Source organism: Thamnophis sirtalis, unplaced genomic scaffold, assembly GCF_051295495.1.
Source record: "Thamnophis sirtalis isolate CommonGarterSnake01/CBP01778 unplaced genomic scaffold, rThaSir2_p1.2 scaffold_1, whole genome shotgun sequence".
NCBI lineage: Eukaryota > Metazoa > Chordata > Lepidosauria > Squamata > Natricidae > Thamnophis > Thamnophis sirtalis.
This window is the reverse complement of record NW_028261381.1, coordinates 182,034,259-182,060,000: the sequence shown is the minus strand read 5'-3', so window position 1 is coordinate 182,060,000 and position 25,742 is coordinate 182,034,259. Positions and strand designations below refer to the sequence as shown.

The 25,742-nt window shown below is 50.6% G+C and overlaps 1 protein-coding gene across 1 annotated transcript; it reads left to right on the top strand.

The window, feature by feature from the left end:
* Positions 1–4,068: 4,068 nt before the first annotated feature.
* ANGPTL4 (angiopoietin like 4) lies at positions 4,069–24,304 on the top strand. Its single transcript, XM_087703405.1, has 7 exons — positions 4,069–4,540; positions 5,396–5,506; positions 8,885–9,029; positions 18,994–19,101; positions 20,690–20,788; positions 21,842–22,117; positions 23,215–24,304. The coding sequence occupies exons 1-7, from the start codon at positions 4,133–4,135 to the stop codon at positions 23,394–23,396; spliced, it is 1,329 nt and encodes a 442-aa protein (XP_087559531.1). The 5' UTR covers positions 4,069–4,132; the 3' UTR covers positions 23,397–24,304.
* Positions 24,305–25,742: the final 1,438 nt, after the last annotated feature.

The following is a 25,742-nucleotide window of genomic DNA, read 5'->3' as shown; positions in this document are numbered from 1 at the left end:
AAGTACCATATTTTTCGGAATATAAGACGCACCTTTCCCCCCTCAAAAAAGAGGCTGGAAATCTGGGTGCGTCTTATACACTGAATACAGCATTTTTTTAGCCTCCTGAAACTCTGCCCCCTTCACTAAAATGGCCCTGCATAGCCTTTAGGAGGCTTCCAGAGTGCACGGAGGATGGGCAGGGCAGAAATGAGCGAAAAACAGGCCATTTTTGCCTCCCCCAGCCCCCAGCAGCACTCTATAAGCTTCCTAAAGGCTATCCATGCCCTTTTTTTTTTGCAAACAAACGGGCCCATCATTTTTTAAAAAAACCCTCTTCAAAACCTTGCTGCGTCTTATACTCCGGTGCGTCTTATACTCGGGAAAATGCGGTAATGGCTGGAGGTGCCAGAAGAGAAAGGGACAGAGGAGAATAGGGGGCTCTCTTTTCTCTTATCTTCCTGCCTTCTTTCCCCAACAGTGTTCCAAGGAAACCACTTGCTTCAGAGAGCACCAGGGACCCCAGAAAGGGATCATTCGACCCTCCTTGTGCATCCCCTTCCCCTCTTTCCAGGGCCATCAGCAGGATCTGGCCTCTCTCGGCCTATCAGCCAAGGAGGAGCCCACTTTCACACACAGACACACAAAACGGTCATGGAATAAAAATCACGTGAACCCCAAAGGTGCATTTTTTTTAAAGAGGCAGAACTGGAGTTTCTGGATTTTCTTTGCTTCTCACCGGAAAAGCTTCTTCACTCTGGGGACAAAAAGCACCTTCGGGACCACCGTTGAGCTGGGTGACTCTCCATAGACAAATCACCTGGAGTCTTAGGACCGCTTGATAAATAGTAAGCCACCCCTGGAATCCTGCATCCAGTTTTGGTCCCCACGTTACCAAAAGGATGTTGAGACGTTGGAAAAAGTTCTGAGAAGAGCAACCAAGAGGATTAAAGGCCTGGAGACTAAAACACACGAAGGACGGTTGCAGGAATTGAGTTTGGCCAGTCTGGAGAAAAGAAGGACTAAGAGGGGGACATGATAGCAGCCTTCCAGTATTTGAAGGGCTGCCCCAAAGAAGAAGAAGGGGGTCAATTTACTTTCCGAAGCACCAGGAGGCAGGAGAAGAAAGAATGGGTGGAAACTCATCCGGGAGAGAAGCAATCTGGAATTTAGGAGAAACTTCCTGACAGTGAAAACAATGAACCAGTGGAAGAGAAGCTGTAAGCGCTCCATCCCTGGAGGACTTTTAAGAAGAGGCTGGACAGTCACTTGTCTGAAAGGATATCGAGCAGGGGGCTGGACTAGAAGACCTCCGAGGTCCCTTCCAGCTCTATTCTGTTTCTGATCCTGGTTTTCTGGGTCCTGTGAACCCAGTTTCCAAGTGACACAACTGTGGAACGGTGGCAGGAATTGGGTAGGTCTAAAGAGAAGGATTAAGAGATGACACGGTCGCAGTACTCCGATATTTGAGTGGCTGCCCCCCAAAAAAGAGGGGTGTCAGCTTATTCCCAAAAAGCCCCTGAAGGCAGAACAAGAAGCAACGGGTGGAAACTCATCAAGGAGAGAGGCAACCTGGAACTAAGGAGAAACTTCTTAACCGTGAAGACAATTAACCAATGGAACTGCCTGCCACCAGAAGTTATGGATGCTCCATCACTGGAGGCTTTTAAGAAGAGGCTGGACAGCCACTTGTCCGGAATGGAATAGGCTCTCCTCTTAAGCAAGGGGTCGGACTAGAAGACCTCCAAGGTCCCTATTACAATACGTTCTAAATCAGTGATGGCAAACCTTTTCTGCACTGAGTGGCTCAGGGCCACAATTTGGCAGGGGAGCTGGCCAGAGACCCTGCGCATGCCAGAAAATGGCTTCCGGTTTCCAGCGTGCTCATGCGCACTGGGTACTGGCGTCCATGCGCACGCCAATCAGCTGTCTGGCGGGCATGCTCACGCTGGGAAACGGAAGGCCATCTCTTCCAGTGCCTCATGGATGATAGGCCAGGCGATCCTTCTGCGCACATGCGCACCAGGAACCCAGAGGAGGAACAGGGCGCCCTTTTGCCAGGGGACATGGCACTTCGGGCACGCAGGCTGAAGGTTCGCCATTCCTGGAGGTTTCTAAGAAGAGAGCAGAGGGGCATTGTCTCTGGAATGGCCGCTTGAGCCGTGGGTTGGTCTAGAACAGTGTTTCTCAACCTTGTCAACTTGAAGATGTCTGGACTTCAACTCCCAGAATTCCCCAGCCAGCGTTCGCTGGCTGGGGAATTCTGGGAGTTGAAGTCCAGACATCTTCAAGTTGCCAAGGTTGAGAAACACTGGTCTAGAAGACCTCCCAGATACAATACAATAGCAGAGTTGGAAGGGACCTTGGAGGTCTTCTAGTCCAACCCCCTGCCTAGGCAGAAAACCCTATACCGTTTCAGACAAATGGCTATCCAGCATCTTCTTCTTTTCTTTTTTTTTTAGTATATTTTATTTTCATTTTCTTACACTCACATATATACACCATACAGTATTAAACAATAATTGCATCAATTCCTCTTGTCGACAATGCCCCAGAAAATAAAAGCCTAATATACCTCTTCCATTCTCCATACACCTCTTTCTTCCACCACCCTCCAACTTTCTATCTTCCCTCCATCATCCCTCTCTACCCTACTTCCCCTCCCACTCTACCACTCCCCCCTTCCTTTTCGCCTCCCCCCCTCTCTCCCTTCCCTCTCTACCCATCTTTCTTCTTTCCTACTCCTCCTCCCCTTGGTGTATTTCCACTATATGTTAATGTACTTCGCTTATCCTATTTATAATGAAAAATTAAAGAAAAACAGTATACATGTGAACTCACATTGCATTGAGAACTAACACATTGTGTCTAGACTAATATATATCCCTCCCTCCCCCTCCGTCCCCCCCCGACCCCCCACCTCCTTCCCCCCCCCCACTTCCCAGAACCTGTACACGGTATAGATTTTTAACAGTGTCTAAAATCTATTGAGAAAAAAGAAATAAAGAAATTAATAGCATCTCTACATTGATCTTAGCTTCTTCTTGCTAAGCTAACTTTAAACAATTCAAATCATTCCTGATTTTAAGCATAGGCTAACTGGAATTTCTTGGTCCCGTATTTATTTTGTATATAGTCAATCCATTTTTTCCAGTCTCGTTTATATCTCTCATTTGAGTGATCTTTAAGATATGCCGATATTTTGGCCATCTCGGCTAAGTATGTAACATTCAATGTCCATTCTTGAGTTGTAGGCAAGTCTTCCTTCTTCCAGTATTGCGCCACCAACAGTCTTGCTGCTGTTATTAAGTGCAGGATCAAGTTAGTCTCTACCGCTGTAAAGTCAGTACTTATACCTAGCAAAAATAGGTATAATAACATCTTCTTAAAGACTTCCAGTGTTGGGGCATTCACAACTTCTAAAGGCAACTTCTGTTCCACTGATTAATTGTTCTAACCGTCAGGAAATTTCTCCTCAGTTCTAAGTGGCTTCTCTCCTTGATTAGTTTCCACCCATTTTCCTGCCTTCAGGTGCCTTGGAGAATAGTTTGACTCCCTCTTCTTTGGGGCAACCCCTGAGATATCGGAAGGCTGCTATCATGTCTCCCCTGGTCCTTCTTTCTATTAAACTAGACATTCCCAGTTCCTGCAATCTTCCTATGTTTTAGTCTCCAGTCCCCTAAATCCTCTTTCTTGTTCTTCTCTGCCCTCTTTATAAAGTCTCAACATCCTTTTTACATCGTGGCAACCAAAACTGGATGCCGGATTCCAAGTGTGGCCTTCCCAAGGCATTTTGGTTGACTGATTTGATCCATCCAGGGGCTCCGGCCCTCGGGCCACCTCCGTGCCAAATCCTAGGAGAAGCGCAAGAGGCGAGGGGGAGAGAGAGAGTCAGGCCGGGTTCGCGCGCGCTCTTCCCGGGCACTGCCCTCTGCGGAGGAGCTTCCCTTTCTCTGCCAGGGGGGCGGGGGGGGGGAGGAGCGGTGGGGGGGGGGAAGGACCCGCTCCAGCCATGTGCGCGCGGCGGGGGCGGCGTCTATAAAAGGGGCCGCGCCGGCCGCCTCCTCTCCAAAGCGGGCGCAGGCGGCGAGCTTTGCGCTCTTGAGCTCCAGCTGGTTCTCTCTCCTCCGGCGCTCTGGCTCTGCCGTCCGCGATGCCTTCCCGGGCGCTGCTGCTGCTGCTGGTGCTTCTGCTGGGGGCTTCGGGGGCTCCGCGCTCCCCGAAGGCGGCCTCGTGGGAGGAGGTGAACGTGCTGGCCCACGGGCTGCTGCAGCTGGGCCACGGGCTCCGCGAGCACGTCGAGCGGCTGGGCGGGCAGCTGCGGGACCTGGGCAGCCGGCTGGCCGCCCACAACGCCTCGCTGGCCGGGCTGGAGCGCGCGGCGAGCGAGCAGAGGGAGCGGCTGGCCCGAGCGCAGCGCCTCTTCGACGGCCGCTGGGCGCAGCTGGACGGGCGGCTGCGGGGGCTGGAGGCTCGCCTCGACGGGACGGCGCCGGCGGCGGCAGCGGCTCAGAACGGCAGCGGGGCCCCGGCGACGGCGGGGGAAGAGGAGGCGCTGCAGGTGCGTCCCGGAGGCAGGCGCTCTGCGCGAGGGCAGAGGCCCCCTTTGTCTCCGGCTTGAGCGACGGGGGCTGGACTAGAAGACCTCTAAGGTCCCTTCCAACTCTATTCTGATCGATCGATCGAAATGGTTTAGGGTCTCCTGCTTAAGCGAGGGAGGCTGGATTAGAAGACCTCGAAGGTCCCTTTCCAGCTTGACTCTGATGGGCAGGCGGGGAGGCCAGGCGCGCCCTTCCCTCCTTATTCCCGGGGCTCCGTTTCCCTCGGCGGGACGGGCTCCGGCACCTTCCCGGGAACAGGGCTGGCCCTTCGGGGAGACCTCCCCGGGCTGTGCCGAGCCGACCCGGGGGCTCCAACGCCAAAGCGCCCGGGGGGAGGGGGAGTGGTGCGCCCGGCAACAATTGTGCGTAAAAGCGCTTTGGGGTCTGGGGTCGCCCAGCCGAGCCAGAAGTTGTGCAAAGAAGGGACCCACAAACACACACACACGCACACCTCCGGGACGTGGGAATCCCCCCCCCGGGAAAATAAGCCTTGGTTCTGTTCTGCACGAAACGCCCCCTCCCCAAATTCCCTCCAGCGTTTCCCGGCGCTGGCGAGTTGCGCACAGCGGTCCCTGAAGTGCGCCGGCCGTGAGTCCGGAGCTGCGCTTTGAGGTTGACTCCAGGGGTGGGGGTGGGTTTCTTTCCTGCCCTCCCCCCTCCCCAGATGTGGTGGTGGTCCATCTGGGGCCGTTTTTCAGATGGCTAGTTGGCTTCGTGGTTTCTTTTCAAGGCACCGCTCTCCTCTTGCGCGCACCCCGACACACACCCAACCGCCCGGACTAACCGCGTTGGTCTCTCCTTCCTTTGTCTGTTAGAACCTGGTCAGGCGCCAGAACGTGAGGATGGAGGAACTCCTGCAGAAGATCAAACAGCAGCAATTCCGGATGGACAAGCAGAACCTGCAGATTAAGAGCCTTCAGAGCAAGGTATTTTTGGGGGGAGGGGGAGGAGGGGGCGCCCCGCAGGCTCGACCCCCACTTGTCTGGAGGGCAGTGGAGGCATTCCAGGGGATCACCTGTGGGAAGGGGTGTGCCGGGCAGGGGGAGGGGTGGGGAGGGGGAGTTGAATGGGGAAAGGGGTCGGGAAGGGTGAGAGAGAAGGAGAGAAAATAAGATAAAAGTTTATTATTATTATTATTTTAACCGGCCCACGTTAAAAATGAAAATCTGTTGCTTCTGGAGAGGGTCTCTTGGGTGGGTGGGGAGCCAAGCTGAAATTGGGGTGGGGGTTGGGAGTCTCCTGCTCCCTGGAAGGGCAGTGGCCCATGGGCTGGCGGGGGGGGGGGCATTTTGGGGAGTGGGAATTGCTGAATGGGGATTGAAGGGAGGGCAGCTGGAGAAGGTTGGACAAAGCTTTCCAGAAATGATCAAGATGGAAAAAGAAACGCCTCTCAGCTTCAGGTGGCTGGCTGGGGATAATGGGGGATGTGGTATGCGGTGGCTGGGGATAATGGGGGATGTGGTATGCGGCATCTCCAAAGGGTTCCAGAAAGCGTGTGGAGGCTTTGTTAGGCTGATAGCGTGGCATTGAACACGGGTGCCCCCTCCCCTGTAATGATTTTTCTCCAACTAAGAGGGGGGAAGGGTCTCAGCTGAGGGAGGGGCGGCTCTTCCCAGACCCTCCCCTAATTCTTTAGCTACCTGACTTTTACTATTGAGGGGGGGAGAGGGAGCCCCTATGAGGGGCCACATAGATAAACTTCCCTGTCCCTATTTTTCTCCCAAAGCTTTCAAGTCCAAACACAAAGGTGTGTTTTGTTTTTTTTAAAAAAAGCCCCAATCACAGAATTGGAAAAGGGGCCATGGAGGTCATCTAGTCTCACCCTTCTTCTTTGCAAAGGATCTGGTTTTATGTTTAGGCTATGCGAAATGGCACCCGATTGGCTTTTTTATTTTTTTATTTTGGAGGATGGATTAAAGCAATTTTTCTCAAGTGGGTTTTGTTTTTAGATGGGTTTGGACTTCAACTCGCAGAATTCCCTCGCCAGCCGGGCTGGGGAATTCTGCGAATTGAAGTCCAACCCATCTTAAAAACCCAGTTTGAGAAACTGAGTTAAAGGATTCCTCATTTGCCCTTCTTTCTTTCTTTCTTTCTTTCTTTCTTTCTTTCTTTTTTTAAAAATAGTTTTTATTAAACGTTTTTAACCTTTAAAAACAGGAAAAAAAACAACAAATGCAGAAAAAAACAAGACAAGCATAACAATATGAAATAGTTTTATAGCCTTTTGCATCAGCACACATGTTTAGCCTTTGTAATTCTCCGTTCTCCATTGCCTTCCTATCGGCTTTAACGTCTGTAATAGTGTAATAAACAGTTGTACTAACAATTGTAATAATATTAATTGTTCACATCACCGTTATGTTTACATTATGGTCAATACTTTAAGTTTGATAGTAATTAGTAAAAACAAAAAAGAAAAGACTTCTATTTTCTGTTTTTGGCTTCCGTTTTCTAGCCACTTATAAATGCTATTCTGAAATTCTAAACTATCGTTTGCCCTTCTGCTGTTTGCAGTTTAATTGATGGGGACACCGAGAGGTAGAGAAAGAGAAATGTGAGAATTTCCACATTTCCATCTGCCGATGGGTAAACATTCACTCCGTCCTTTGATCTGCTGGATAATTCCTCTTTTTCAGCTAGCCACTTTTTTTTTTTTTTTTTAAATTGTAATTTAGCCAAACGGCCTAGAAACCCAACCTTTATTGGGGGGGGAGAGAGAGAAAGAGGAAAGTATTTCTTTCCACTTTTTATGATCTCTGGCTCCAGGCAACCACCGTTCCCCTCCCGGCCGGATCATCTTGTCCTGAGTGGTCTTTATTTATTTATGGTTTTGTTTACTGATTAAATTTATCCGCTCCTGCTTCCCATCTGGTCTCGAAATGCCCTCTGGATGGGAACTCCGAGGGCTGTGATGGTGAGCCTATGGCACGCCTGCCCCGAGGTGGCACGCGGAGCCCTCTCCCGGTGGGCACGCGTGCCATCGCCAGCTGCGCTTCTGCTTTCCAGTGGGCACATGCACAGCTGGTCTTCGCGGGTGCTGGAACGCCCGAAAAGGGACCCCCAAAAAACAGGCCGTTTCCAGGCGGTTTTTCAGGTTGTTTTTGGCCATTTTCCAGGTGGCTCCGAAAAACAGCCTAAAAATGGCAATTCACTTAGCAGCCGTGGCAAGAAAAGTCTTGGAATGGGGCAAAACCCACTTAGCGAATGTCTCATTTAGCCAGAGAAATGTTGGGCTCAATCGTGGTCGTAAATTGAGGACTACCTGTATAAGGGGTGGGTGGGGGGTGGCTTGCCTAAGACAGTTTGATCTCTACCAGGAAAGGCAAACGGAGGCCGGGTTTTATTTATATATTTTGTATCCCGCCTTTATTATTTTTATGTAATGATTCAAGGATAACTATTCAATACACCCTCCTCCTCTTTCCCCCACCACCACAACAAGAGGTGGCCCAAAATCACCCAGCCAGCTTTCATGGTTAAGGTGGGACTAGAACTCACCATCTCCTAGTGATTGGCCCAAAGTCACCTAGCTTTCTTTCGTGGTTAAGGTGATCAAACTAGAACTCACCGTCTCCTAGCGATTGGCCCAAAGTCACCTAGTTGTCTTTTGTGGTTAAGGTGGAACTAGAACTCACTGTTTCCTAGCGATTGGCCCAAAGTCACCTAGCTGTTTTTCCTGGCTAAAGTGGGACTAGAACTCCTGCTTTGTGGAGAGAAGGAAGGAGGGAAGGAAGGAGAGAAGGAGAGAAGAAAGGAGGGAAGGAAGGAAAGAAGGAAGGAGGGAAGGAAGGAGGGAATGTAGGAGAGAAGGAAGGGGGAAGGTAGGAGGAAAGGAAGGGGGAAAGGAAGGAGAGGAGGAGAGAAGAAAGGAGGGAAGGAAGCAGGGAAGGAGGAGAGAAGGAGAGAAGAAAGGGGGAGGGAAGGGGGAAGGAGGGAGGGAAGAAAGGAGAGTAGGAGAGAAGAAAGGAGGGAAGGAAGGAAGGAAGAAGTAGGAATGTTGTAAGATAAGATGGATCTATGGGATGGTAAGAAAGCAATTTCAAGTATATTGTCAACTGTAGGGGGGAAAATTGTTATAAATACATATTATTAATAACAGTTCTGAGATCATATAATTGTGAATGTATATATGAAATTAATAAAATTTTCAAAAAAAAAAAAAAGAACTCCTGCTTTGTGGCCTGCTGCTTTAACCACTAGGCCCAACCGTTTCCCGTGGACGGGAGTCTCCGCCCGCCACGTTCCTTCCCTTTGAAAACAACCCCCTGAACCCTCTCTCCCCCGCCCCCCTCCTCAATTCCCAGGTCAACACCCTCAGCCCCCTGCACCGCAGGGAGAAGGACCCCCAGGAAGCCCCTCGGTGGAGAGTGACCGCCCTGCGCAGCGTCCTGGACGAGCGAGCGGCCAACCAGAGCCAGGCGGCCGGAGAGCAGACGCCGGAAGGCCCCAGTGAGTGAAGCTGCCGTGCTCGGCCCTATTCTTATTTGGCTTCGTTTTGGGGGGTTTGGGGGGGGGGGAAGCCTTATTTTCTTTTTTGGCACAAGAAGGGAATTTTTGGATCTGCCGTTCCGGGACTTTAGCAGCATCAAACGGCGTGTCGGTATTACAACATTCACGACGTGTCGGTATTACAACATTTTCCAGGTTGGCACCAAAACAGCTGGGCGGGATTCAAAAGCTCAATTAGTTTTGATGGCTCTGAGCTGGGGGCTGAAATCTGCCAAAAACTGCCCAAACTTTCCGTCGCTAAATGAGACGCCGTGGCGGGTGAAGCAATTTGGAAACAAATAATAATAATAATAATTGGGTCGGCTTCAATATTTGTCCTGGGGCTTCAGGCCCAATTTTGGCCCAGGAAGAGAGGCTTGCAGAGTCATGAGGACTAGCATCCTTCTCAGTTCTCCTCGGGGCTAGAAGCAGCTGTCATTCATGCAGTCAATGGAGACGGGGGGAGGGGGAGGGGTTTGTCTCTGCATAGGCAAAAAAGTTGTTGGGTGTCTAGGTGGACGTACGACCACATCCGCTTGAGACAGTGGTTTATTGGACTTTTTCCTCACTTTGCGACCTTTTTGCTACCGTCGTTAAGTGAACCGATGCACTTGCCAAGCTAGTCTCATGGTCTGGCTTCCCCATTCACTTCGCTTGTCAGAAGGCCGTGAAAGGAGATCTCGTGACAATCCAGGGCACCTCGGCGGTCGCTAAGTGAACAGTCATAAGTCGAGGACTTATGTCCTGGATGTGGGAAGGAAGCCGGGGACAGGCGTCTCCCGGTGTAAACTAGGAAAATCAATTTTTGCAAAATTTGCTAAAGTTTGACCATTGACCTAAAGTTTAGGAAATTGATCTGAGCCGAGGTGGCGCAGTGGGTAGAGTGCAGTACTGCAGGCCACTTTAGCTGACTGTGATCCGCAGTTCAGCGGTTCTAATCTCACCGTCTCAAGGTCAACTCAGCCTTCCATCCTTCTGATGTGGGTAAAATGAGGACCTGAATTGTTGGGGGTGGGGGGCATATGCTGACTCTGTAAACCGCTTAGAGAGGGCTGAAAGCCCTATGAAGCAGTATATGTCTACTTAATAAATAACTAAATAAATAATTGTTGGTTCGGAGCTCCTCGGGAGAGGCTGGCCTCTGGCCAGGTTGCTAAATGGAGCCTCTTCCTCCAGAGGCAATCTATCCCTGCCTCACAGAGAGCTAGGAAGCCTCTGCAGCCCAACAGATCCTCTGTCTTCTTCCTTCCTTCCTTCCTTCCTTCCTTCCTTCCTTCCTTCCTTCCTTCCTTCCTTCCTTCATTTCTCTTTCTTTGTTTCTTCCTTCCTCTTTCTTTCTTTCGTTCTTTCTTTCTTCCTTCCTTCCTTCCGTTCTCTTTCTTTCCTCCTTCCTTCCTTCCTCTTTCTTTCTTTCTTTCTTTCTTCCTTCCTTTCTCTTTCTTTCCTTCTTCCTTCCTTCCGCTTTCTTCCTTCCTTCTTTCCTTCCTTTCTTTCTTCCTTCCTTTTTCTTTCTTTCTTCCTTCCTTCCTCTTTCTTTCTTCCTTCTTTCTTTTCTCTTCCTTTCTTCCTTCCTTCCTCTTTCTTCCTTCCTTCCTTCCTCTTTCTTTCCTTCCTTCCTTCCTCTTTCTTTCCTTCTTCCTTCCTTCCTCTTCCTTCCTTCCTTCTTTCCTTTCTTCCTTCCTTTCTCTTTCTTTCCTTCTTTCTTTCCTTCCTTCCTTCCTCTTCTTTCTTTCTTTCTTTCTTTCTTTCTTCCTTCCTCTTTCTTTCTTCTTTCTTTCCTTTCTCTTCCTTTCTTCCTTCCTTCCTCTTTCTTCCTTCCTCTTTCTTTCCTTCCTTCCTTCCTTCCTTCCTCTTTCTTTCTTCCTTTCTTTCTTTCTTTCTCTCTCTCTCCCTTCCTTCCTTCCTTCCTTCCTTCCTTCCTTCCTTCCTTCCTTCCTCCTTCCCTCCCTCCCTCCTTCCTTCCTTCCTTCCTTCCTTCCTTCCTTCCTTCCTTCCTTCCTTCCTTCCTTAAAGGCGTCTTGTGATTGACAGATCCCAACACTGGGAAGTCAGTTGCATCCACCAGTTGTGCAAAGCACCAACACCAAAACTGCCTATGAGCTGGAATCCCCCTGGCTTCAGACAGGGAATCTTTCCGAACTCTGCACATGCTCAGGAGCCCTCTTCCCCCTCCTTTGCTTCCTTCACGCTTCCCACCACGGGGCTCCAACCGGGGCAATCAAAAGCCTCGCAGTTCCCAGCGCACTGACGAAAGAAAAGGCCGGGCGATAACGTCCCACTGCACGAAGCCACATTGTGTGTTAACGCAAGGACGTCCCGCAACCTTGGCCAATAGGGAATTCCGTGATAGACTTCAACTCCCAAGCCAACTAGGCTGACTGGGGGGATTCTGGGACTTGGAGTCCTTCAATCTTCCAAGTGGCCAAACTTCAAGAGTCTCCTGTTGCCATACAGATGCCCTCTGGGTGTCCCTTTAAGGCAGTGGTTCCCAAACTTGGCAGCTTTAAGACTTGTGGACTTCAACTCCCAGAATTCTCCAGCCAGCTCTGCTGGCTGGAGAATTCTGGGAGTTGAAGTCCACAAGTCTTAAAGTTGCCAACTTTGGGAACCACTGCTTTAAGGGACTCCAGATTTCTCTCTTTGTGTGTGTGTGTGTGTGTGTGTGTAAGGGGGGGGGGCTACTGGTTCATTCTTCACCCTCCAGATGTGCAGGGAGGGGCCCTCCCAGATCCCCGAGCCCAAACATCTGGAGCCTGCCGGTTAGCGGGAAAGGGCCGCCCCTCCCTTTCCAGCCGTGAGCCGTGGCTGCCCGCCAAGTGTGTCAGAGGTTCAGCCGGAAGGCTTGCCGGGGCCCCCGGGAGCTGCGGGGTTAATGACTGGCGTGCCAGAGGGGGGAAAGAGGGAGGGGGGGCTCCTGGGGCGGCTGGGAAGTGAAAGAGAAGGCTGGCCTCTGGCCAAGTAGGGGAAAGGACAAACCCTCCCCTCCCCTCCCCATTCCTGCTCTGGGTTTCCAAAATATGCAGAAAGCAGAGCCAGAAAATTCTCCCCAGGGAGGGGAAGAGAAGCTGCCTCCCACCCCCAAACACCAGGAAAATGTGGGTGCCCCCCCCCCTCCATACACACACACACACCTCCCAGCCAGTCTGAATTTGGGGTTTTTAGCTCCTGGGGAGAAATTACAACCTGCTGCTACAGATTTTTCCTACTTAGGGAAGCCGACTGGCCAGAAAGGAAGGTGGCTTTGCAGAATAAGAGAGCTTGGGAAGGGACCCTTGGAGGTCTTCTAGTCCAGCCCTCTGCTCAAGCAGGAGATGCTCGGCCATTCAGACAATTGCCTGGTCCAGTCTCTTCTTAAAAAGACCTCCAGAGATGAAGCAACCTATAACTTAGACCCTAGTATAACAGGGTTGGAAGAAGGGAGCCCAGAGGTCTTCTAGTCTGACCCCCCTGCTTAGGCCGGAAACCCTGCAGCATCACAGACAATTGCCTGTCCGGTCTCTTCTTAAAAGCCTCCAGGGATGGAGCCTTCACAGCTTCTGGTGGCCATTTCTCCATTCTTGAGCCAATTTGTCTGGAAGGACCAATGGCCAGGCTCAAACGATCCTGTTTTGGACATAATTACGAGAAAATTGAGATCTCTGGAGGACTAACGACAATAGAGCCCAAAATTTATGTCGCTGAGCGAGACAGTCCGTACGTGAGTTTGCCCCCATTTCACCCCCTTTCTTGCCTCTGACGTTAAGTGAATCCCTGCAGTTGAGTTAGTAACACGGGCGTTAAAGTTTCTCTTTAATTCTAGGTTGGTCCCCATTTGCTTTTTTTTGGGGGGGGGGAAGGAGATAGACCCCTTGAAGAAGGCCGGTCCAGTTTCACCCCAAGAAAGCCCTCAATCCTGGAGCTAAAAAAAGGCTTACAAACCAAGGGGGATAATGAACCGCCGGGCAGCCATGTGCCAGCGCAGTCTACCTGAATTCTTGAGTTCAGGCTATGGCTGTTTGCAAGGGACACCATCCGATCCAAGGTAATTGGGGTGGGGGGCAGGGGGCAGCTCAGGCTTGAGAGGGGAACTGGGGGTCTTGCAAATAAACGGAGTTGGGGGTGGTGGGTGGGGGAAAGGACCCCAGCCCAAAGCCAGACCCAGAGTTAACCATTTTCCCAGAATGGGCGTTGGTCAGCCTGGAAGAACTGTGACTCACACCCATGACAAAGGCTTGAGATGTGTGTGTGTGGGGTGTCTGTGCATTTGCTCCCCCCTCTCCTTACGTACACCCGGGTGTGCCCCCTGCCCCCTAACAAACCCACAGGGGGCATGAAGCTCTTTTTCCAGGGTTTTTGATGGATTTTCTTTTGGGGGGGGTGAGCCTCCTACAGATGGGTTAGGTCTCGCCAAAGTCTGCTGTGGATGATGGGAGTCGGGTTCAAGCACCTCGAGAAGGGAGCGATGGACGAGGGGAGGTGGACTGGATGCCCAACGCCCCCATTCCCAGATGCTGTTAAAAACTGCCTTAGATTTCGTGTTGTTTACCTCCGATTCTATCTCTGAAAAGAAACGTCTGGATGATCTTTGGGTCTCTCTGGAAAGCCCCAAAGTGGGCACAACAGGGTGGATGGTTGGGGGGGGGGGCATTTTGATCTGTTCCGGACTGCCCAAGGCCTTGCACCGTCCTCTGGCTTTGAACGGAGACTTTTATTGGCCCTTTGGGGGAAAAGGTACGAGGGGAGCGGGCCTCGTCCCCCTGTGCCCACGGGGGAAACTGAGGCAGGCGGGGGAAAAGAGCCGAGTCCTTTGCCCAGTTTTTAGTTCCCGCGGGTGTCGGTGGGCAAGGGCCCCCTCCCGCTCGCCTTCCTAGGGCTGGCTGTGCGCAGACGGTAGACTGCTTCTGTAGAGGGAGGCTCCTTCGAATTGTTCTTGGCTGGAGACCCGGGGGGGGGCAGGTTGTCCCATCGCCCGTCCCTCCCCTGCCTCTGCCCCCCCACTTCCTCCCCCTTGACCGAGGGGCACCCCAGCCCTTGTCGGTGGCAGCTGGCTGGCGTGGCACCAACCAGGGCATCGGGCACAGTTGGCAGCTGGCAAGAAAGCCTCTGCCTGGTTCTTCCCTTCGTTGGAAACCCAAAGTTAGGGCGAAGGGTTAGGATTTGGGGTTTCTAGTCCTCAAGGATGCTAGTCTTCAAGGATTCAGCGCTAGTCCTCAAGAACTCCTGGCTAGCTCAGATTTTCCCAGGCCTATCCTTGATCCAACTCTTCTCCCCCCCTCCCCGCGTGTCTGTGTGCGCGCGCCTGGTCACGTCCTCCCTTGGCTGCTGAATGATGCAAGCCGGCCCCTCCCTCCCACTGGCGGAGGGGGGGGGAAGAGAAGGAATTGGGGGAAAGTTCATGTTTACACTCCAGGGTCTGTTCCCCCCCCCCTCCGTCCCCATCCCTCCCCTCCCTCCCCAGCCCGCCCTGTTCTCTGGCATCCAGCCCCAGGCAGCTGTTTCCAGAATCTCCGCTAAATTTATCCCAGGCTTGGAGGGAGGAGCCCCCCTCTCCCCCCCCTTGCCCGCCATCCCCAGCCCCCTCCCCTGCAATTCCGAGGATGCTGAATTCTCTCCCCCCCCCTTTCCTCGTGCAAGGCCCAAGAACAGGATCTCTCTTTGTCTGGGGCTGCAATTCCTACCCCCCTTCGCCCCCCCCTCCCCATCTGCTCTGGGCTGCCGTGGGCAAAGTCCCCATCCACCCTGCCACATCCCTCCCCTCACCCTTCTGCCCCCCCGTTGCCCACCTGCCATGCCCCGCCCTGGCTGGCACAGGGCAAAGTCCAGCTCTGGCACTGGGTGTGGGCGTGTCCCCCCTCCCGGCACCCCAAATCGTGCCGTCTTGCATGCCTGGGGTATGAATGGGCCCGGGGGTTTCTGAGCACGTGCAGAGGGGCTTTTTTGGACGCAGACCCCGATTGCTGTGGGTTGGCTAAGGAGGGGGCTTTGGGGCAACTCTCAGCCCGGCTCAGCTGAATGCTTCTGGGCAGGGGGGGGGGAAGGGAGCGCCCCCCCCCATGCTCAGCTTTACCCATGGATCCTTTGCAGCTCAGGGTTGAATTGGGGGGGGGTCTCTGGTGCTCTCTGAGCTGGGCGGCTTTCTTGCAGGCGTTTCGTGGCCCAACTAGGTAACAGCATCAGTGCCAGGAAGAAGGGAGGAGGAGCAGGAGGACTGTGGGGTCCCTGGTGCTCTCTGGGCTTGGTGGGTTTTCCTGCAGGCGTCTCCTGACCCAGCTAAGTAACCTCATCAGTGCCAGAAGGGAGTGGATTGCGGCGTGGAGGAAGGAGGAGCAGGAGGAGGACGGTGGGGGGGGTCCTTGATGGTCTCTGAGCTGGGCGGCTTCCTTGCAGGCGTTTCGTGGCCCAACTAGGTAACAGCATCAGAGCCAGGGTGCTCGCTGGACCAGCACGGGTGACGTTGCCTAGTGGGGCAATGAAAGGCCTGCCAGGAAGCCCCCCCCCCCCAGCCCAGCCTTTCCTCAGAGGCCCCCTTTTCCTCAGTGGGGCAACTTCTGCACCCGGCTTCCCCAGGACGGTTGCTCAGCCATTTCCAGCACAGGCAGAACATCTGGATGGCATCTGTTTGAGGAAGGCGCAGCTGAAGTCGGGGCCTCCCGATGCCCGTCCTTCCTTTTGCTCTCCCTCAGTCCCGGCAGAGAAGCCGGCAAGGCAGCCCTGTCTCTGAGGGGGGAGCCCAGGGAAGGGGGGGGGTCCTTGGACCCTCGGTGTTCAGTTTCAGTGGTCGTGACGAACCACCACAGGACCCTCAGCTGGATCTCTGGAACTGACACAGGAGGCGCCTCCGTTTCCTTGCAGCAGCAGCCCCCCCCCCGCCCCCCGCACACGGCCCTCCTGGTCCCTTCGCCATCATGGCAAGAGATTTGAAACAGGCCTTGCTCTGCCCTCAGCCTTTGTGGGAGTGAGTGTGAGAGAGAGAGAGAATGAAAGAGAATATGGGAGAAGCAGAGAGAGAGAGAGAAAGGGGGGGAGAGAGAACAAGATAATGAAAGAGAATGAGAGAGAGAGAATATGAGAGGAGAGAGAGAACGAAAGAGAGGGAGAGAGGAGAGAGAGAGAGGGACTATGAGAGAAAGAAAGAGTGAAAGAGGAGAAAGAGAAGAGAATGAGAGAGAGAATATGAGAGAAGGAGAGAGAGAGAAAGAGTAGAGGGGAGAGAGAGAGACAACAAGAGAAGGAGAGAGAATGAGAGAGAGAGAGAGAGAGAGAATATGAGGAGAAAGAAAGACAAGAATGAGAGAGAGAGAGAGAGAATGAGAGAAGGAAAGAGACGAGAGAGAATGAGAAAGATTGAGAAAAAATGATAGATAAAAGATTTTGAGAGAACAAGAGAGGCGAGAAAGAGGGAGTGAGGGAATGAGAGAATGAGAGAGATAGAATGAGAGAGGGGGGAGGAATGAGAGAGAATTAGAGAGAGAGAAAGAATGGGAAAGAATGAGAGAGCGAAAGAATGAGAGAGGAAGAGGGAGAGGGAATGAGAAAGAGAGTGATTGAGAGAGAATGACAGAATGAGAGAGAGAATGAGAAAGATTGAGAGAGAATGATAGATAAGAGATTTTGAGAGAACGAGAGAGGAGGGAATGAGAGAGAATGAAAGCGAATGAGAGACAGGATAGAATGAGAGAATGAGAGAGAAAATGACATAGGGAGGGAGAGAGAGAATGAGGGACACACACACACACACTCCTCCTTTTCATTGTGTGCCCTCCTGCATTTCCTCAATTTTGTGGCTCTCCCTTAATGCTGCAGCTGCCTTTGGGCTGGGTCCCTCTTCCTCCTCCTCCTCCTCCTCCCCCCCCTCCTCGCACGCAGTGTCAAAATGCTAACCCTGTTAGACTGGAAGCCTTTGTCGGCACTTGCCCCAAGGGCTCCGGGAGGGGCTTCTGCCCATGCGAGGGGGGAGGGAAGGAATCCCCTCTGAACTGAATAGCAGAGTCACAGAATAAGAGGGTTGGTGGGGGGGGGACCTTGGGGGTCTTCCAGTTTAGGAGACCCTGCCTGGACCAGTTCTGACCAGTGGCTGCCTCTTTTTAAAAGCCTCCAGGGATGCAGCACTTCTGGTGGCAAGTCGTTCCACTGGTTAAGAGTTCCAACTTTCAGGAAACTCCTCCTTACTTCCAGGTTGCTCCTCTCCTTGATTAGTTTCCATCCGTTGCTGCCGCTTCTCCTGCTTTCCAGGGCTTGGAGAATAAATTGAGCCCCCTAACTCCTCTCTGTGGCAGCCCCTCAAATATTGGATGGCTGCTATCCTGTCTCCCCTGGTCCTCCTTTTCATCAAACTAGACACACCCATTTCCTGCAACTGTTCTTCCTATGTTTTAGTCTCCAGTCCCCTAATCCTCTTCGTTGCTCTTCTCTGCCCTCTTTCCAGAGTCTCCACCACTTTTTTAACATCGTGGTGACAAGAACGGGGAGCCGTTATTCCAGGTGTGGCCTTACTAAGGCTTTGTAGAGTGACGTGAAGTGAGGCAGTTGAATGAAAGACCAACATTGGCACCCGTCTCCTGGTCTCAAGAGGTCTTTGGTGCCAGAATCTTCAATCTCACTCTGTGGGGAACGGGTTAAATTATTTCGCGCACCCCGACTTTGAGCGTTGAGCTTCGGGGTTCAAGGATCTGCACATCGATCGATCTCAGGAAGCCAATTATGCACGGAGGGTGGCGCAAGAAAAAAAAAGGCGCTGTGGGATTGGAAGCGTTTACACGGATGCCCCAACTGGGGAGCCGCATTATTGCACATTTCAAACTCCCAACGCTGCATCTCGATTCCTCTTTGCTCTGTGAGGCTCCATATTATTATCATCATCATCCTGTGGTTAATCTTTGGTGAGATTCACAGCCTTTGGGGCTGGTTGGTAGCTCAACAGCTCGAGTCCTAACCAAGGACCTAGGAACCGTTAAGGTAACGTCGGAGGATATAAGCTGTTCCAAGTAGGGCGGTTTTTTGTAGAAAATTATTATTATTATTATACAATTGTATCACAGCGGCCAGTTGTTTCGCCGGATTTGGCATTGGTTATTAGTCGAGCCCCACCCAGGGGCCTAGGACGTCGTAACGTATTTTCGTAATATGCGTGCAGATCCAAGCAGTGCGGCTTTTTGCATTTGACTGATGGTGATTTTGTCAATTTTTAACTGTTTTAAATGTGATTTCAGTGCTTTTGGAATAGCACCCAGTGTGCCAATTACCACTGGAATTACCACTGCTGGTTTGTGCCATAGTCGTTGAATTTCGATTTTTAAGTCCTGGTATTTTGCGATTTTTTCATGTTCCTTCTCGGCGACCCTGCTATCACCTGGTATTGCGATGTCTATGATTGTGACCTTATTTTTCTCAACCAGTGTGATGTCTGGAGTATTATGCGCCAGTATTTTGTCCGTTTGAATACGGAAATCCCACAAGATCTTGACCATCTGATTTTCGGTGACTTTTTCGGGCTGATGTTCCCACCAGTTTGTTGCTGTTTTAATATTATAATTTTTGCACAAATTCCAATGGATCATTTGCGCTACTGAATTGTGCCGCAATTTATAATCAGTCTGCGTGATTTTTTTTACAGCAGCTGAGTATGTGATCAACAGTTTCATCAGCTTCTTTGCAAAGTCTGCATTTGGCATCATCAGAGGATTTTTCGATTTTGGTCTTAATGGCATTTGTGCGGATAGCTTGTTCTTGCACAGCCAGGATTAGTGATTGTTATTGTTGTTGTTGTTGTTATTATTATTATTACATTGTGCATGTTGTGCAAGGAGTTGCATCCCACAACTGGACTGCACAACTGGCCCCAAATCCTCCCTCCTTTGCAAGGGAATCTCTTTGCTCCGTCGAGTGGCTTCCGTAACACGCAGGTGACGCCATCCTGACGGCCTCGTTTCTTTGTCCTCTCCCGCAGAGCTCCCGGCCGGCTGTCACGACCTCTTCCTCGAGGGGCAGCAGAGCAGCGGGGTCTTTGAGATCCAGCCCCCCGGAGCCCCGGCTTTCAAAGTCTTCTGTGACATGGGTAAGTTCGGCTGGGGGTGCAGGGTCTGGGGTTCAAGTCTCTGGACAGCCGGGAGCCGGCTGAACTGGGTTTGGGAAGAGAGTAGGGTGGACGTGCGCATGGCTTCCACTGGAAAAAGAAAAAGGGCCAGAAGGAATAGGAACAGAACGGAATGGAGGAGCGGAATGGAATGGAATGGAATAGGATGGAATATAGAATAGAAGGGAAGGGAAGAATATAAGAATAGGGAATAGAATAGAAATAGGGAATAGAATAGAGAATAGGAATAGGAATAGGAATAGGAATAGGAATAGGGAATAGAACAGAAGGGAAGGGAAGGGAAGTATATTAGAATAGAATAGAATAGAATAGGAATAGGGAATAGAATAGAGAATAGAACAGAAGGGAAGGGAAGAATATAAGAATAGAATAGAATAGAATAGAATAGGGAATAGAATAGAGAATAGAATAGAGAATAGAATAGAGAATTGAATAGAGAATAGAACAGAAGGGAAGGGAAGAATATAAGAATAGAATAGAATAGAATAGGGAATAGAATAGAGAATAGAATAGAGAATAGAACAGAATGGAAGGGAAAAATATAAGAATAGAATAGAATAGAATAGAATAGAATAGGAATAGGAATAGGGAATAGAATAGAGAATAGAACAGAAGGGAAGGGACCAATATAAGAATAGAATAGAATAGAATAGAATAGAATAGGGAATAGAATAGAGAATAGAATAGAGAATAGAACAGAAGGGAAGGGAAGGGACCAATATAAGAATAGAATAGGGTAGGATGGAATATAGAATAGAACATAGAATAGAATAGAATGGAAGTGAAGAATATAAGAATACAATAGAAAAGAATGTAATGAGATGGGATGGGATAGGAAGGGATCAAATCGGATCGGCTAGAATAGAATAATCAAATAGAATAGTATATAGAATAGAAAATAAGAATAGAATGGAATTGAATAGAATGTGTGTGTGTGTGTGCGCCCCCCCCACTATGTATGGGTGCAAGTATATATATATATTTATGTATATAGTATGTATAAATGTGTGTAATGTTATGCACCAGTATATGTGTGTGTGTGTGTGTGTGTGTATGTATGTGTGTGTGTATGTATATATATATATATATATATATATACACACACACATACATACATACATACATATACATACACGTACGTACATACATACATACATACATACATATGTGAGGACAATTAACCAGTGGAACAGCTTGCCACCAGAAGTTGTGGCTCTTCCGTCATTGAAGATTCTTAAGAGATTGGACGACCATTTGTCTTAGGTGGTCTAGGGTCTCCTGCTCCTGGACTAGAAGACCTCCGGGGCCCCTTCCATTTCTAGGGCCCTAGCTTCTAATAAAAAAACCATTAAAAAGATGCCACTCCACAATCAAACCAGAGGATCGGTGGAGGGAATCTGCCTGTGTTTTGTCTGTGTGTGTGCGTGGGGGGGAGGGGGAATTGCACAGAGGTCCAAGGGGCTGGATGGAATGGGGTGGGGGGGGCTGGGAAAATTGCCCAGAAGCCAAGCCAGGGTCGTGCCCTTCATCCCACTCTCTCCGTTGGCAGAGGACGGGGGCTGGACCGTGATCCAGAGGCGCTCGGAGGGCTCGGTGGATTTCGACCGACTTTGGGACGCTTATAAAGACGGCTTTGGAAATCTGACAGGTGGGTGAAGCGGGTGAGAGTGTTCCCCCCCCCCCGAATTCCTGCCAGGAGGAATTCCTGCCCTGGCACATGGAGGGGGGGGGGCACCGGGTTGGAGAAGGCACCCAGCAGCAGCTCCGAGATATGTCGATTCTAAGCTGTGACGCTGCTTTCTAAAGGCTCCAATTTCCCAAATCCATTTATCGAGTTAAAACATCAGTCAACAGATAGTTCTCAACTTACTACCATTTGTTTAGTTGAGTTCGTAATTACAGCGCCACTGAAAGAAGTGACTTAGGCCTGGTCCTCACACTTATGACCGGTCCTCACACTTATGGCCATTGGAGCATTCCTCCCACAGTCATGGGATCAAAATGCTTGGGGTCACGGGAGACCCTTCCTAGACTGTTCCGACTTGCAAAATTACTGCAAGGAGCCAGATTCGCTTAGCAACCAGGTGTTTCGCTTAACAACTGCAGTGATTCGCTTAGCAACCGCATCAGAAAAGGCCGTGAGATCTGTGCAATTCACAGCCATGGGAATTCCTGCCCAATTGTGGTCATAAGTCGGCGACTAACTATACAGTAGTATAGTCCCCGACTTATGACAATTCCATTTAGCGACCTTTCAGAGTTAGAGCGGCACTGAAAAATGGGAGTTAGGACCGGTATTTCTCCACAGCTGCGACCTTTGCAGCATCCCCCAATTGCGTGATCAAAATTCGGACGCTTCATCTTTATGACCGTTGCCGTCTCCCCAAGATCATCCGATTCCCCTTCCGGGCAAGCCAAAATCAATGGATCAAACCGGATTCACTTAACGACCGGGCGACTTAACTTACGCGCTGCAGCGATTCCCTTAAACGCAGGAAATATACTGGAATAGTAATAATAGAATATAAAAAATACTGGAATACTAGAATTAGTAGAAACTCGACCTAAAGAAACGTCTCACTTAGGAGCAGACATTGGGGGAGGCTCCATTGCAGGCGTAAGTCGAGGACTTCCCTGTAACAGCTCCCAAATCAAGGTTTTTCATGGCGCTTTTTGCTTTTTCCCCCCTTTCCTTTTTTAGGGGATTTCTGGCTGGGCTTGGAGAAAATGCACGGGATGGTGAAAGACGATCGCTTTCAGCTGCTGGTTGAGCTGCGCGATTGGGAAGGCAACGCTCAGAGGGCCCACTTCCTCTTCCGCCTGGGCGGGGAGGAGACGGCCTACACCCTCAGCCTCCTGGGACCCATCCGGGGGGAGCTGGAGAGCGCCATGGGGGACTTCCCCCAGCTGCCCTTCTCCACGCGGGATCGCGACCACGATCTGAAGGGCGACACCAACTGCGCCAAGCACCTCTCAGGTCAGTGGGGGGGGCGGACGGAGGAGATACGCGGAAACGGTATTTTATTTTTCCCCCCAACCCCGTCCCCTTGAAGGGGAGCAGACTTCAACTCCCAGAATCCCCCAAGCTCTTAAAGGGGACGCGGGTTGGGAAAATCTGACCCAGGATTGAGAATTGGGACTGCGATGGAAGATTGAGGCCCCGTAAAAATCAGGCGGAGCTTTGAATGCAGCGATGCGGCTGCCATCTTGACTTATTTGACCACCCTCTGCTGTCGGGCGAAGGTAGAGCACCAGAGCGTCTTTGAGCCAAATTCACTTAACAACCGCCTGAGTCACTTACTGATTTTTGCTTAACAATTGTGGGATCAGAGGTCGTAAAATTGGGGGTGACTTGCTTAGCGGCGGAAATTAGCAACCGAGAAAAGGGAGGGCAGAAAAAGACCTCGTGCTCCATTGAGTTTCCCCTGTTTTGTTTTATTTCTTAATTTTTTAGTTGAGTTGAGTTTAATGTAATGATTTAATTCCCGCCGTAACTCGAGAACTGCCCATCTTGCCTGCAGAGAACCCTTGAGAAAAATCTTCTCAAAGCTTCTGAACCCCGTTTGGAATATACAGGCAGTCCTCGACTTAACAACAGTTCGTTTAGTGTCCGTTTGACATTACAACGGCACTGAAAAAGAGGGACTTACGACATTTTTTCACGCTTATGACCCAGCAGCAGCAGCTCCCGTTGCTCAGGTGATCGAAATTCAGAACCTTGGCGACTGTTTCATATTTACGACGGTTGAAGTGTCCCGGGATCATGCGATCCCCGTTTTCGACCTTCTGATTCAGGCAAAATCAAGGGGGAAGCCAGATTCCCTTTTGTTGCTGATTTCACAACTGGGGTGACTCAAAACGGTGGCAAGAAATGTAATAAAATGGTGTCAAAACTCAACAAGTGTCTCACTTAACACCAGAGATTTTGGTCGTTAAGTCGAGGACTGTCTGTAATCTTTCCCTCTGGCCCATCGACGGAGCTGCTCCCCTACTGGGGTCTCGGAAGGGCATCCCGCCTCCGGTCGGCTTAGGTACCCGGCTGACTCCCGTTTTCTGCTCCTCTTCTCCTCGCAGGAGGCTGGTGGTTCAGCTACTGCGGCCACGTCAACCTCAACGGCAAATACTTCCGGTCCATCCCACGGCAGCGGCACGAGAGGAAGCAAGGCATTTTCTGGAAGACCTGGAGAGGGCGCTATTATCCCCTGCAATCCGCTACCATGAAGATCCGCCCTGCAGAGCCGGACTGGGCGTCCTAAGCCCTCCCCCCCAAGAGACTGGGCACGGCCCTCCTTCCTGCCCCGTTCCCACGAGACGCAGCTGGTCTCCGTCTCTGGAGCCCGGACAGCGCTGCCCCATGGCTGGCATTTGATTAGAGAGTCCGGGGAGGGGGGGATTCCTTTTTAAGGGAGGGGGTGAGCCTGTCCCACTGGGGGAAGAGCATATGGGCACGGGGGAAGGCTGCTGGGTTGTGGGGCCAGAGGGATTTGGGGAGTGCCACCTCTCAGCCTCCTGCAATTGCGGGAACATCTTTCATGCCCCTCCAGATGCAAAACAGGTGTGGCTTCCTCCCACCCCCTGCGCCCCGGAAAATATATGTGCAAAGGCATTGAGAGAGCTGTATGGCTGGGGGAGGCTGGCGAGATGGGGGGGGGAAGACCACTCCCTCCTGCAAATGTGACCCCGATGTACCCACAATGCTGGGGCCTCTTTCACGGACCTTCCAAACTGTCCTTCTTGAATTTAATGCCCCCCCCCTCGCCCCCATCCCCAATCTCTTTGGATCCCCCTTTAGGTCATATTGACTTAAAATGCTCCTGGGTTGGTCTTGCGCAGGACTGTTGTCCGGGGAGGGTCGGGTGGTGGTGGTGGTGGTCAGTGGTTACATGTTACATGTGTTTTTTTGTCCCCCCTTTTCCAATGCATTGTTTTTTGTTTTGTTTTTTTTAAAAAACAAGACCCTGGACCATCTCCGAGTGAATATTGTTGTGTAAACGTTACAAAACTGTGTTTCGCCGTTAAAAAGAGACGAGAGATGTTTGTTTCTTCCTCTTCGCTTTTTTGTAAAAAAAAAAAAATCTTTTTATACTTGTGTGTGTGAGACTTTGTGGTCAGTGAAATGTCTTTTGGGCTTTGATGAATAATAATTAAAAACGACGGGATATTTTTTTCCCTTTTCCGTTTGGATTCTTTTTGGCGGTAATATGGGACGATCTAAAAAACAATTTGTGGAAGCTTTTCTAGAAAGTCCTCGTTCAAACGCTCCATCTGACCGGAAGTTTAGGGGTGATACGTACCATGGAAAAGATAGTTTAAGTCTCTGAAATTCAGGATTTGGGCACCAAGAGGCCAGGAGGACATCTAGTCTGCTCACTTGCCAGAACAAAAGGACGTGATCTTGAGAAAGAAATTGTCTAAAGTGTAAGTCCTCGAATTATAACAGTTCATTTAATGACCGTTTGAAGTTACAATAGCACTGAAGAAAGTAGCGTTGTTCAAACTTATGACCGTTGCAGCATCCCCGTGGTCACGTGATCAAAATTCAGATGCTTGGCCACTAATTCGTATTTATGATCGTTACAGCATCCCTGGGGTCACGCAATCCTCTTTTGCGACCAACAGACAAGCAAACTTCAGATCCACTTAACAACCAGATTATTAAATGAATAACGGCAGCGATTCACTTAACAATTAAGAAAGATCATAAAATGGGGCAAAACTCACTTAATGACTGTACTTTAGCAATGGAAATGTTGGGCTCTATTGTGGTCGTTAAGTCGAAGATGACCTCGACCCCCTGACAAGCCAAGTCCATGGGGAAGCCAGATTCACTTAACAACTATGTCACTAACTTAACAACTGCAGTGATTCGCTTAACAACCGAGTCGTAAAATGGGGAAAAAATTACGTATCGAATGTTTCACTTAGCAACATAAATTTTTTGGGTTGCATTCTGGTCATAAGTCGAGGATTAGCTGTAGTGTTTCAACAACATTAAGATCTGTGAACTCCCATAATTTCCCAGCAAGCATTGCAAGCTAAGAAATTCTGGGAGTTGAAGTCCACCCATCTTAAAGTTGCCGCGATTGCGAAACGCTGCTCTAGGATGGAGGCATCTCACCCATCAGCAGCCCCAGAAAGGGGAACAAGGTGGGCACTGGGTGGGGGGCTCCCGGGAACCCCACCCTGGACAACGGCAGGGGTTCCTGCAAAATGACGTGGACAAATGATAGACGGATTCTGCATTTCTCCCACTGAGTTTCTTGATGTGAGGAAGGTTGCTTTGTCCGAGTAACAGTGCAGAGTTCCGGGAAGCACAGGTGAACAGGCTTCAGGTAGTCCTCGGGTTACAACAGTTCACTTAGTGGCTATCCAAAGTCACAATGGTAGTGAAAATAGTCACCGTTTTTTACCCGACCACTGGAGCATCCTCGTAGTCACACGATCAAAATTCAAACGCTTGGCCACGGAATCACATTTAGGATGGTGTTCTGACTGTGGCTTCCCGAGAGCCTGAAGCCCAACTCCTCGTCCCAACAAAACCCCCTTTTTATTAAGTCTTTCAAGGGAGGATTTACAGTCACAGACCTTATCCGGCTTGGAGA

What these genes read in the sequence shown, in the direction of transcription:
- ANGPTL4 (XM_087703405.1), top strand. Translation starts at nt 4,133, where the DNA reads ATGCCTTCCCGGGCGCTGCTGCTGCTGCTGGTGCTTCTGCTGGGGGCT. An exon ending in GGGAAGAGGAGGCGCTGCAG is followed by an intron (nt 4,541 to 5,395) that starts GTGCGTCCCGGA and finishes TTTGTCTGTTAG; the next exon opens with AACCTGGTCAGGCGCCAGAA. An exon ending in CAAAGTCTTCTGTGACATGG is followed by an intron (nt 19,102 to 20,689) that starts GTAAGTTCGGCT and finishes CTCCGTTGGCAG; the next exon opens with AGGACGGGGGCTGGACCGTG.